We start from the raw sequence: 14,326 nt of genomic DNA, 5'->3' as shown, positions 1-14,326 counted from the left end.
CATACACGTGCAGGATTGCATAAATGGTCCCCGAATGGACCAAAAAGACAGTTCATTTCTATCAAGCAATGGATGAGTTTGCGCCATGCACAAATTCCAGTTGAAAAACGATGACGAGCTATTACATCAACTTGAGCGCGCCTGTCAATCTGGAGAGAAAGGAAAAATGATAAAATCTTAAATGCTACCTCCGTAAGTAATGAAAACCAGAAGGAAAAGCACCACTCAAACCTCTGATCGTTGCTTGTTCCTTGCTAGAGCAAAACTTGCAACAAGTACAGCAATGAATTTGTAGGAAAGAGCATTAAAATCTTTCCCATAAACTGATCTTGTATCAACTGGTTGCAAACATTCCATCCAAGCAACTCCCATTGCTTCAGATACATTCCATCTCTTCACACGCTCCATGTCACTGGCATTCCTTCGTTGTGCAGAAGTGGCCATTGCCACAGCACTGAGACCCCTTCCAGAACCAATCTTAGCACTGCGTTCAAGATCACGTGCAGCTGCCAAGGCAGCAGCTTTTGCAGCAGCTTTGTCCTTAGGAAGTGCTGGCGATTTGTTAGGTTCCTCCAAAGGTTTATGAAAGCTTGAAAATGTATGAAGCCTAGCAGTTTTCCTTTCAAGCAATGATGAGTCACGCTTGAGCTGCAAATTAGTGGCAGGAGCTGAGGACTCACCCCCAGAAGCACCAGCAGCAATCATTGCCAATGCCATTGCAGCAGGCGGTGATGCAAAAGCAGCAGCCCAAGCTGGGGATATCATGGCAAGAGCAGCCTGAAAGATATAAAAATGATATGTCTCAAAAGATTTTTTTTTTTTTACAGGTAAACCCAACACTCAATCAGGATTCAACCGTAACATCATCCTCCACCCCTTGTTTATAGGAAATAAACCTTTTGATCCAAACAGCATTGGCAATTGGTACATCTCAACCAATAAAAAAAGATACAACATAAAAGGTAATATAGATAATAAAGGGCACACCAGGAGATACTTCTAACCATGTAATAGAAAAAAGGAATAACAGAAGATACAACAATATTGGCCTCCATTTTAATTTCAAGTACTCCAAACTGTGGATGCAAGAAAGTCTTCACAAAAAAAAAAAAAAAAAAAAAAAAAAAAAAAAAAAAAAAAAAAAAAATTCAGAATCTAAAAGTAGGGTGATTATAATTCTCCCCAAACAAATTAAGCTAAGACAAACTACCAGAATAAATTACAACATACTTGTCCTAAGTGAATATCAAATCATTGGAAGAAAATTACAACTACAAATGCTGACAGTAATCAAATATAAGCAACACAAAATTTATAAAATTTTAAACATTTGTAGTGAATAGTTGCAGTTCAAACATAGTTTTATGCACGCGATTCACTAGTGAAGAAATACAAGACACAAGATACTGTGTACTACCAAAAAGCCAAAAAATGAATAGCTTGGGAAGATGCTCCACCTTGGATTGATGGATGTGTTTTTTTTTTTTTCTAAAGTCTTACCTATCAAAAAAATGTTTTTTCTCAAATCTTGTCCTCACCCCAAAACACAACATTTTCCCACGAAAAAACACAGGAATATCAATGGAGGCCCCTGCCTGAGTACTGACGCATAATGCTAACTTATTCATATTAACACACAAGGAACAGGACCTCTAGTAAAAACATAATTTATTTTATTTGTGCCTTACTACAGTGGAATTTTCAAATGAGCAAGATAAGTCGACATCAATCAATCGACAGCATCTAACCCCAAGAGGTAGCACAATCGTTTAGGGACCATGAGTAATGAAGAGGTCACTAGTCTGAAACTCCCCTTCCCCCACCCATGGGATCAAAACTCACATTTGTTCTGTCACGGCATCTACTCACAGAACAAATGTTGAAAGATTAAAGATTGTCAAGATACCATTCACAAAGCCTTATTTAAGGCCAGAAATATGTTAGTCAGCATGTGGAAATATAAAACTGATACACTAGAAGCTATGAATCCAAAAAAAATTATACATATCAAAACAGAATAAAAGAAGGATGACAGTCTCCAATAACCTCTATTGGCAGGGCATCAGCAGCCAATGCACGGTCATCGACAATAAGAGGGTTCAAACCATCAGCAGTAGCAAGTTCATGAATTCCAGCCAAAAGTGGCCGCCACCTCCTCAGAACAGCAACAAATGGTGGTAATATGGCCTCAAGGTACTGTTTGCGAAGAGGCTTTCTGTCCCTACCAACAGCATGCCATACCTGCAAGGTAAATGCTATGCTAAGGTAACTACAAGAACAATTATCAACAATCAAGACAGCAATGGATCCAATGTCCCTTGAGAAAAAAAAAAATAAATAAATTTACTGGGACCACAACTTTTGTCACAACTTGCTCACATGACAAGTCATGAGTGGTAGAGTAAAATGGTGGGTCCACAACTCCACCACTCACGACTTGCCACGTGAACAAATTGTGGCAAAAGTTGTGGTCCTAGCATTACTCAAAAAAAAAAAAAAAAAAAAAGGGTGGAAGGAAACAATACAGCTTCCATCATGATCTCAGAATGAAACAAACTAAGATCTGACATAAGCAAACATGTAGAGCACTAACCACTGCAATCAATTACATATTTTAACTAACCTCAGAATAAATAACACAAGATGCTACCAATACTCGCTGTCTCTTGGAATCGGAAATTGGCATGTTTAGGACAGGTGAAAGCACACTGTACATCAATAGTATATATTAGTTCATAGCTGTATATTGAAAAAAAAAAAACAATAAAAAATAAAAACTTGAACAGCAGGATAACCAAAAACAATTTATACTGATGACATCATAAATGCAAGACTCATGTAAAGATATTCATAGAAGAGCCTTTGTTTATCATAGGATCACAGCTATGCAGTTTCAATATGCTAGAGGCAAAACTTACTGGAACAAAACACACATGGATCTTACAAACCTAACTAAACTCTTACTGATGCCTTCCATATAGGTGCCACATGGTGTCCATAACAGAACAAAATTTGGAATTAAATTGAGTAAAAATCTAAGAAACTAGGAAAACATCTAAAGAAAGCAAAGACAAATACAATTGCATTGATCATACCCCATATAGACTTGGACTCCTTGAGCTTTAACTACCAGGCCCAAACTAAATATCAATTTAAGCAACAAAAAAACCCTTTGATTACATAATAAACCCATAACATGACCCAAGGGACTGACCAGATGGACCCAACTACAGCCCATACCTAGAAATCTGAAACTTACAGAAAGATTCTGACTCCTAAAAGTAAAATAAATTAAACCAACAGCTTTCTAATGAAAAGGGGAAAAAAAAAAGACTCAATAGTAACTTAACATGACCTACAAAGGGTGCCCATTAGGCACGCATGTTAGACCACACTTTTTAGGAAACTGTTTATTTTTACTCTTTAGTGAGCTTCTTGCTGCCTGTGTTATTTAGAGAGGACAACATGAGCTCACACAAGCTTTGTATAGTGAAGTGTTGAGAAAAGAAGTTCAAGACTATAGTACTCGAGAATCAAAAACTTGAATTCTTCTGGAAACTAGGGCAATATGAATTAAATCCTAGGAGCAGGCATAAAACCAACAAAATAATCCAGTGCCAGTCCAGCTGACTAGAGGCAAACACATTTAAAAACAAAGGTGATGTAATTAATCTGGTTCCTCTTCCTTTTTTCAATAAGTAATCAATCGCATATCATCTCTGTCTAGATGTCATACAGCTCAGTATAACATAATATGTGGCAGCAGCAGCACCAACTTGTATAGTAACAATAAATCTAAATATGGGTGAGCCACAGTGCACAACTGAAATAGTGAGACACAGACAATATGATACAGCCAGGCCAGAATGCAAAACATTTTTTATTGGAACCATCCTTCAGGTTAATCTATTGTATATTTAAAAATGGCTCAACCTATGCATATAAAACACAATGAGTCCTATTTTTTATTATTAAACATTACTTTCAAAAGAAAGTCAATCCAATCCACTAAATCCACATTGAATTCACAAGTAGCAATCAACATTCAGAAATTAGAGCACTAAATTCTAAAACTATGGCATAAATCCTCTCTAAAAGAGCTTTTTGGTTCCCATTAGTTGGCTATGGTTTTTTTTTTTTTTTTTTTTGATAAGTAACGTAAGAAATTTTATTTTAAAAAACCAAGTACATTGGAAGTGTACTACAGTGGCACAAATCAAGAACCCAGATTACAACAATCGATAAGATTGGGGAGAGAAAAACAAGAATTAGTTGGATATAATTGGAATTCAATTAGATGATTTTAGAGATAAACTAGTTCAGTGGAATGGTAATATATAAGATTATAAAAGAATCTTAGCCAGACCAATGCAATGAAAATCTAAACAAAATAAGAGTTGTTGGAAGTATGTTAATATGAAGATATTCTCCTGTTGTGCTTAGATTTTTTGGGCAAAGAAATAAATCACAATTACAGTTGGAAAAACTGTCGATTTAAATACAAATATGAAATCTTAGTGTGCGTTTGGGATTGCTTAAAAAGCCTCTTTTTTTTTTTTTTTTTTACAATTCAACTTATTTTTTTCTATTATTCATGAGTCCCATTGCACTTTTTGGTATTATTTATAGCCCCCACTGTACTATTTCAGCTACCTTTTAACTTTATCTACAGTACTTTCAGCAAAAAGTTTTAAATTTCAACTAAATAAGTTGTTCCCAAGCAGACACTTAATGAGAAATAATTGAAGAAAATGATTAAAACAGATATGAGGTATTTAAGGCCCCCACTGTACTATTTCAACTATCTTTTAACTTTATCTACAGTACTTCCAGCAAAAAATTTTCAATTATAACTAAATAAATTGTCCCAAACAGACACTTAATGAGAAATAATTGAAGAAAATGATTAAAACAGATATGAGGTACTAGCAGCAGCAATGATGTTGAGATAAATGGTGGACAATGAAAAATTAGAATGCCTGATTCAGGGAAGAGGCCTTTCAGAACTTGAGATATCTTAAACAAAGTAGTAACAAACTATGAATCGCAGAAAGCCAGGTATACTGATGCTGTAAACAAAGAGAAGGAAAGGAATACTGGAATGGTATTTCAACATAGTTGATTTTTAGCAACAATGATTCTTAAAGATGCAAAGTAATCAGAGAAATAATATTTGTGGACAATTTTGAATAAGTAGAGTAAGTTTTTATGGTAGGGTAGAATTATAGATAGTATTACATAAATATATGTTAGGAAAGGCGCTATTGTAACTTCACTGCATAAAACTAAAACCTTAGATCAACTGTAGATGTTTCAGACTTGATGAGCACCATCTCTGTGCCAGGAACATTACCATGGGAGGTTTACTGACTCATAAAAATCATGGAAACTCAATTGATCCTGAAAAATATTCACATAAATTTCTAAGGTAACTTTAAAATAGCTGTAGCTAACTTACCTCCACAACAAGGCTGAGCGTGGTTTCCTTCCTTCTGGTATGCCGTCCTCTAAGCTTACACTTCTCATAAGCATAGTGTCTTCACCATCATCTTCTTCCCTCATTGAGAGAAGCACCATCCGAAGCATGCATAAGAATGGTTGGTCACTGTCCAATAACTGGTATAGTGCAGCCATTCCACCCATTCCAGTACCTGATCCTCCGCCAATACCAAGACCACCACCAAGTCCAGACTCATCTAACAATAAAGCTTGGAGCATTGCAACAGATTTCTTTACCAGAGGAAGTTCAATCCAGTTTCCATTTGCATCTTTTTCCAAAGCAGACTTCCAAGATTCCCAGCCACTGCCACCACCACCAGAGATGGCTGTTTTTGAAGGATGGTCAACACCATACCATAATCTGCTCCTATATTTCCAACCCTCAGCTATATCCATAGCACAACTCCCATATGACACAAAAGCACAGGCAACAGATTCATAAGGCTCAGCAGCTGCTGCTGCAGTAAGGCGTTCCATCACTGCTGCAGAAACTTGCCCATTTGTATCTGCCATTGAAGCAAGGACCTGATTGATATATTAAAATGTGTAAGTCCTACAAATAAAAAACTAACATCATGATATATAAAAGCATGACAGCATGAGAAGCAACTAGACTACAAAACTCAAACTAATATGACAGTGTACTCAAAAAAAGCGAAATGAATAAAATTACAACAATAAATCACGTTTAGGGTAATTCAGATGCAAAGCATAAAGAATTAAATTGTTCTGCTACTAAGAGTCATGTACCCAATTGACATGTCAACAAAACATTGATATAAAATATATATATATATATATATTACTCAAAAGAAACATTAAAGACTTCTACATTTCAAATACTGTACCTAAAAGAATCATTAATACGAATAAAGAGTGTGGGTGCATAGTCGTGTGTGTGAGATAAGGTTCTGGAATAAGGGTATACATACATCAAGAGCGAGTCCCCCACTATCACTAGATGATGATCTGCGATCACCCATAGCTTCCATGGATTCTCTGCCAGTTGTTAATGAATTTGGGTGGTTATTCAAAGGAGATGCAAGAGAAATGGAAGATGGAGAGCCATCTTTAGCACGTGAAGCGCAGGATAGTTTGCTCTGTAACCGTAAATGATCCTCAACAAGCATTAGTATAACAATTGCATTCTCAACCAGAGCCACAGAAAGCTGGGCAGCATTCTCTGCTTCTGCTCTAGAATCTTTTGGTGACAACCCCTCAGCTGCAACACCAGCAGCAGCTGCAGCAATAACTTGAGTCTGCTGAAAGGGAAAAACTGGATGTAGAAATTATTGCAGATTACTAGAAAATAATGAATGCTCACAATAGCTTTCATCATTCCAATGTTTAAGAACATTAAGAGAGATAACTAGCAACTCACAAGCAGCTCCAATAGGTAACAGAATGAAGAGAATAAAATGGAGAGGGAAAAGGGGGGGGAAAGAGGAAGTATAATGAGGAAATGGGAAGCAATATACTGCTCGATCATAATTAACGTATAAAAGTTCGGGGAAGGCCTTTAAAATATAATCTTTTCTATAAATGTTCAATTAGTTAACATTAAAAAAGAAGTGATTTATATCAGGCAATTTGCCATCAGATCTACAAACATTGATAAAATGCCAAATAACTGGCATAATGTCTTTAACAAACAAGGGAACTTTAATTTCTAGAAAAAAAAAGATACCTGAACCTGCAGTTCCCTTGCAGCAAAATCCAGCAAGCCACCCAACAGCCTTCTTTTAAATATTGGCAAAGATTCTTCACGTCTTCAAAAGTTGAAGATGATGAACCAAATAAGGTAATTTATTAATGATAAAGATTTCAAGATGAAAGAAAAAAAGCAACTGCTGCTGATGTTTTTGATAAGTAAAACTGTTGTTGGCATATATGAATTAAAACATAGCCGATGTGAATTTCATTTGCATATGCTACATAATTTTGTTTTGAAAACTAGAAAAGGGCAGCATTTAGCATTCTGCAGCACAGAAGCTACATGGAGTATTTTAGTTGGGCAAAGCCAATGGAAGAAAATATCTGAGCAATAAAGGCAAATTACAAGACTGACCCTGAGAAAAGCATAGGACTATGCAAATATCCAGCAAATCATAATTCTAAACATGGTGAATGTCAATCCAAGAGGCCTTCTGTGTCCTTTCTTTTTTTTTTTTATGTAAATCAGTTCTGGAATGCCATTTTCACCATTTATATTTGTCTCACAAACTAGCACCCAAGTCAGACACCAATACACGTATCTGAATTTATTTTATACTTTTCATTTTTATTTTTCAAAGGAGAGGAAATGAGCCAATGCAAGTATAAGCAAGTGATTGCAACACATCACCAGACAATGAAAAGATCTCAAATTGCTCCAAAACAAAATTAACTACTATGTTTACTTTCTATCCCTTTTTGAATGAATAAATTGTACAATAGGCTGAAAAATGGGGGCTATCCTCATCCAACCAAGTTAGTCAAAAGCAAAAGGCAACCTTAAGGGGCCAAGGCCTTGTATTGCCCAAGGCATGAGGCGACAAAAAGGCGCTAGCCCAAGTAAAGCAATGCGCCAAGTTTTAAATATATTTGTTATACATATACAACTTAAATCATATGTACCTAGTGTATTGAAATATTATAATAAAGTGTTTTTAAATGTGTTGCATGAAAAATTAGGTCTATCAAATGATTTCAAAAGGGTTAACATGGTTTAGGCTCTATTAGTTACTCTAACAATAGGTTTTACAACAAGCTTCTACAAGAAATTAATTAATCTAACAATAAGTTTTACAAGAAACTCTTGTAAATTAATTTATCTAACAATAGGTTTTATAACATGCTTTTTAAAATTAATAATCTAATGATAGGTTTTACAACAACCTTCTATTACAAATTTAAAACTAAAAAAAACAAAATTTTAAAAAGAAAATTTACAATAGGTTTCATGGCTTAAGGTGGTTGCCTTAAGCTCGCCTAGGCACTAAAGGTGAGTGCCTCACTAAAGGCACCTTAGTGGTCACTGGTGCCTAACCTCACTTCGGCAACTAGGCTAGCGCCTGGCTCACCTTTGACTACCCTGATCCAGCCCAGAGCCCCCCCACTCCAACCATGCTATATATACAAAGTATTTAAGGGGGAAACAAAAGAGGCTCATAGTCCTTCATATGTCTTTTTTTTTTTTTCTGGTGTACCACTTTTTTTTTATAAGTAAATAATTCATTAAAAGAAGAAAAAAGGTTGCTACCCAGTTACACGGGCTATGGCCTATATATACGTAAGAGTGAAGCACCAAAAAAATGTCTGGTGTACCACATGATCCAATCAAGTTAAACACTTATTTGTTTAACTGACTATGGTTAATGCAGCAAGGATTAAAAAAAATTTAGACGTGAATGGGTAAATTGTCCAATGTAAAAGGCATACAACTTGTGTGCCTGTTTGTGTGTGAGTGGCAGCACACTAAATATTCTATTTATTTAAAATTGAAAAATGAAATAAAATGAAAACCAGATAGCATTCACAACAAATAGGGATGGTAAAAGGGCATTTTTGAAGCGGGTCAGCCCAACTACTTAAACAAATAAATTTCAACCCAAACTTATCAAAACCTGCTTGGGAGGCCCACATTTTGTCAGCTATGGAATCAAGAAACAGCAGAACAGTAAAACGAAGGTAGCAAAACTCAAGAGTAAATCATTCATTTCCAAAAAAAGTAGGGAAAGTTTGCAGAACAGGCCAGAAATATAGTACCTGACCCGCTGGTCTCCAGTGCTCGATCCACCCACAATAGAAAGCCATTCTGCACAATGAATTGTAGCCTCAATATCCTGAAAAAAGGAAGTAATAACCAAAAAATATAAATAAAATTGATATGATTAGAGAGTAAGGAAATCTAGTCAGGATCAATATAATGATTTCCAGCAAAAATAGATAGAACTATCTCCATTCAGTTGAAAGTACAAGATGCATACGTATATTCAATCATGGGCAACGGTATCAAATCAGTGAAGTATAACAGGTAGAACAATAATGACTGCAAGTCACTTTTTAAGCCTAGACCAGTCAGCACGCCAAACAAACAGCAGATCCTCAACAAGGAAAGCTCTTAAACTTTTATCAGAAAACTGAGCCTTCCATTTCATTTTTTTTTCACACATAAAGATAGCAAGTTGATTCAACCAGATTGGAAATTTGTTAGAAAAGCCAGCACTCCAGAGAAACCAAGTTAACCCATCTTGAAAATATTGATACATAGAAAATATTAAACCAAACAAACTTTACTCCTCCCAGTTTCATCAACCAATTCACAAAACAGATGACACGTTCACATAGATAGGACCTGTCAGTGCAAAGAATTCGATTCTCGAGTTGTAATTAGAACCAGACCAGTAGAAGAAATTCTTTCATCGAAACTGAGAATTACAAACAAAACAAGCAAGTGGTCTGGCACATACATTATAAAAAATGTATATGCTAGATGCTTCGCCCACTTTTTTCCCCCCTGCAAACGCATTGCATTAAAAGTAGTTTATGGAGAGACCACATCCCCAAATTACTACAGGACTCTGCAGGATGTAAATTGTCCGTGCATATTAGTCTTCTGTAGGCTCCACATCATAGACAGTCCAGATCAATGCAGTCCCAACAATTAATTGAAAGGGTTATCTCATACCATTCATTGACCTCTATGCATCACTCTTATTTATACCTGAACTTCCAGTAAAATTTGAGACTTCTGTTGACTTGCACATTCTATAATCTTTAACACTTCAAAGCAGAGGCTCTTAATACAAAACTTCCAATACTCCAAAATCCAGTATTTCATTCCACAATTGACTATATTTCTTTTCTTTTCTTTTTTCTTTTTTTGATGAATTAACTATATTTCAAATTGATAGTAAAAACATGGCTCCAAAGCAGCCATTCAATCAAATGCAGAGAACAAGAAGGTATGTGCAACAGACCATAGCACAAAACATGGTATATCAACATCATTATGAACCCACGACTTCACCCTCCACCTAGCACTTGCAAGAGCAGGAGGTGCAACATGGTAGCAACATCATTATGATAATACACAACAGACTTGAAAGGATATGCAACAATCTATTGATTATGAACAAAAGCAGTGAATGTCTTAAGGCTAAGATTAACTGAAATAACCTTCCATCCATCCTTTTGGCGCATTGAATGCTCTAACATGATAATCAGGAAGTTGTGTATAAGGTCCTCTATGTCTCCTAAGCCTGTAGAATTAAGGCTTTTGCTTGCACCCAACTGTGAAAACAAGTACAGTTAGAATCTTCAAAACTGGCATCTATTGGCACATAACAAATAAGTCACACATCACAGCTAAAAACTAATACTTTCTTGCCTATGTCATGTTTCACAATTTATGTATGACTTAAACTACGCAAATTTAAAAACATACAAAAGAGTCCAAACTGAATTCTAATAGTAGCACCTCATGGTTTGAGATAAGAATTTCCAAAATCCATTCAGGCCATTCCTCCATGTTTATCAGACTGCTTCTATTTTCTGGATGACTGCAAGCCAAAAACAGAAGATCCTGAAATCATATAGAGAGAAGCAGCTCAGAACTAAAATAGAATGTCAAGGACCACAATCAGGAGAACCAAAAATGAGCAGAACAAAAGCAAGACATTCAAGCAACTAGAATTCTTGTTACTGGATAATCATAAACAAACTTCCATGATGGCTGTATCTTTTAGCAATTGACAAGTGGCTTGAAGCATATATGTATGTAAACTACAAATGGAAGACCACTAAATATAGAAAGATTGAATAAAAGTAAAATTGACAACTGTGGTTCAAAAAAAGTCCTCAGTCTAACAATGCATTAAAATAGAGGATACAACCTCTGTTGACTATTTTACAAAGGAAGCCATTAAATAATTTGCATGAAGATAGTTCTACCCATCTAGCAGTCGTTTCTAAACTCTGACAAGATTTAAGCAAACTGAAAAAAAAATTCTGACTGAAATGTGACTAAATGATTATTTTAAGTCCCTCAGATATTAAATCTGAATAGACACAGACTCTCACTTCATAGAATAAATATGACATGCTAAAGCCAAATAATGGTATATCGTGCAGACCAAAATACAACACAATCAGCCAGCATAATTCATACAAGTATCAAAACTTTTTTTCTCTTATTTATACCAAACACCAGAAAGAACATTCTTTCAACAATAGGTACCAATTCGATCTCAGGCAAAAAAAGATAAGATATAAGAGGCACTGTTCTAACAAATTCACATTAAATGAATTCACATGTCAGAGCGCAAGAAACATGGAAATAATACCTGCAGAGCTCGACTTTGAAAACTCCTAGATGCATATGGAAGTGAACGCAAAAGAACCAACAAAAGTTGTGAATGTTCAAAGCGATGACCAGAATCATAAAAGTTCAGGCCATCATCTGCCGAAGAAGCATTAATCTGAAACAAAACATGGGAAAATTACAAAATCAGATTCTCACTCTCAAAATATATGTTTCTAACACATACAAAATATAGACTGAAACCTGCATGAGCTCATAAGGCATAGATAATCCTCCCCTTGAAAGGGAGTTTTCTAGAGTGTTGTAAAGGAGCTTCAAACAAAGAAATATTGAGCACACTGAAATTGAGTAAACAAAAACTAAACACTAGAGATTGCAATTCAAACAGAACTGTCCCTGGCAAATGGAAAGGCCCCAAGGAGAAAACGAATTGCATTTACCAATTTAAATATCCATCTCATTTTCATATAAAAAGCATAAAAATAACTCAAAAGAAAGCAACTTAAGATTTTTATTGAAAAATAAGTGCAATCATGATGACAAATACAGAGCCTATTATATAAGGAGATGCAAAAATTTTAAAATCCAATGTTTTGTAGATAAAATTTTAATGCCTATTACATAATTGTAACATTTATAGTGCAATATCACAAAAAATGATCTTAAGTGGAACTATAAGGATGCAATACTGGCTCTAAGGTTTTTCATCAAAAGCCCTAAGTTTCAATCAAAAGAAAAAAACACGGGTGTTCATACAATGTCAACAGAGTAAATGAAGTAATGGAAAAGGAAACAACATCAGACCTTTCATTGTTAAACAAACAATTATTTCAGAATTACGAATCAGAATAGTTTATATATATATACACAAACCAATGCATTTATTTATATCTGAACAAAACCCAAAAAAAAAGTATCTCCCATCCCAGTCAATGAGTGTTTATATAATATAGGAAGAAAATTGCAGATCTGGATTAGTGATAATCAGGTATATAGGACTCAATGTGGAAGATAAAAACAAGTTGAAGCCATACCGAAGCCCCCATTAAAGCCGTGTATACATTGCCAGTCATGAGCCTGTTTGGTGCCGCATGGAAAGCTTTCTGTAAAGCATAAAGTAGCAGACAAACTTTATCATCAAACATAGTACCACCTCCATCAGGCAGCCCACTACCAAAAAGATTGCTTGACATATCTGAAGAAGCATGTGAACCAAATTTCAAATGCCCTGATGCTAATAAAGCACCTAAGAGACCTATGATCCCAACAACAATCCCATCACTTTTGTCAATGTTGTAAACATTATTTCTCGCATTGTCAGCACTAATCGATAAGCTTATACCGCCCAAATTTTTAATTAAAGGATTCTCGGATGCAGATGTCATCCTTTCAACTTTCATGCTGGGGGAATAAGCAACAGGGCTGATACCACTTTCAAGAGGTTGAGAATCACAATCTTTCTCATGTAAAACAAATTCCTTTTCCTCTGTGGATCCTACATTATCCTGACTTGTCTCAGGAACCCCACTATCACAATCTAGTTCAGGTTCCTCGACCGACAAACTTTCATCACTCTCAGTCACAGTATCAATATCACTAGAGTCACCAGATTTAGCTTCTCTTTGCAGCAGAACAAGAAGTGTTTCTAGACCACCACATGCTAGGAATGCCTCTGCAAATGTTTGAGCTCTAAATGTATTCGGCTGTACCACCAACCGATACATTAGATGCAACACCCTTGCAACCTGGATTAACATAGGAGTCATTTTGAGCAGAACAATAAGAAAATAGTTCATATTGATTCCCTTTAAATTTCAAATGAAAAGTAAACACCATCCATGAGGGCAAAAGGTGAATAATTTGTTCATTGTCACTACCAAATTCTAAACAATTAAACACAAAGATTATGGAGAACCACAGCCATGCAAAAGTAGAACCCTTTTTAAGATTATGATCAGAATCTACAATTCCTGAAAAACATATGTTCTTTGACAACGTAACTAGATTAAAAAATTGGATATGCGAAACAAAACACATGCACCTCTCAATATGTTACTAAACTATCAATAGTCAGTTTAGCAGTGTTGTGCCAAGAGCTTGTTTGGCTTTTTCTGGACAACTTTAAGGATAATAATTAAGATAGAAGGTTTTAGGGTGACAGCTCATGCCACAGTAAAGAAAAATGATTATTTGAGGATATACAAAAGGTCCTTGAGTTGATTCTCTAATTTTGTATTTCAAGATGCAATGAGGTAGCATGGAAGGAGAATGGAACTAACTTAATGAAACTGGCATCATATTGGTCATATTAATGTCTTTATCTTTCATATATACAAAATATATAATTTTATACATATAAAATGGCAAATATATTCTTTTCATCCTTGAAATATAGTACAGGTTGTATTTTCATCCCTGAAAATTTATAAAGTTCTATTTCCATCCCTTAAAATTTTAAAATGTCACCCGTTTCGTCCTTCTGTCCACTTTCATTAAATTTGTTGTCAACATGTCCAACAGATT

The 14,326-nt window shown here is 35.3% G+C and overlaps 1 protein-coding gene across 1 annotated transcript in view; it reads right to left on the bottom strand.

Annotated features, from left to right (window-relative positions):
- The window catches only part of LOC111987737 (BEACH domain-containing protein C2), a 36,857-nt gene that overhangs the window by 17,633 nt on the left and 4,898 nt on the right, over positions 1-14,326 (bottom strand). The window contains exons 3-14 of the mRNA XM_065776751.1: positions 12,838-13,548; positions 11,826-11,960; positions 10,961-11,065; positions 10,660-10,773; positions 9,247-9,323; positions 7,187-7,268; positions 6,432-6,758; positions 5,459-6,024; positions 2,624-2,708; positions 2,047-2,241; positions 232-777; positions 6-149 (exon numbers count right to left, since the gene is read on the bottom strand). Of these exons, the coding sequence (XP_065632823.1) occupies positions 6-149; positions 232-777; positions 2,047-2,241; positions 2,624-2,708; positions 5,459-6,024; positions 6,432-6,758; positions 7,187-7,268; positions 9,247-9,323; positions 10,660-10,773; positions 10,961-11,065; positions 11,826-11,960; positions 12,838-13,548 (3,087 nt within the window). The remainder of the gene's footprint in view (positions 1-5; positions 150-231; positions 778-2,046; positions 2,242-2,623; positions 2,709-5,458; positions 6,025-6,431; positions 6,759-7,186; positions 7,269-9,246; positions 9,324-10,659; positions 10,774-10,960; positions 11,066-11,825; positions 11,961-12,837; positions 13,549-14,326) is intronic.

Source organism: Quercus suber, unplaced genomic scaffold (genome assembly GCF_002906115.3).
Source record: "Quercus suber isolate HL8 unplaced genomic scaffold, Cork oak 2.0 scaffold_141, whole genome shotgun sequence".
Lineage (NCBI taxonomy): Eukaryota > Viridiplantae > Streptophyta > Magnoliopsida > Fagales > Fagaceae > Quercus > Quercus suber.
This window is presented reverse-complemented; position numbering and strand designations above follow the sequence as displayed.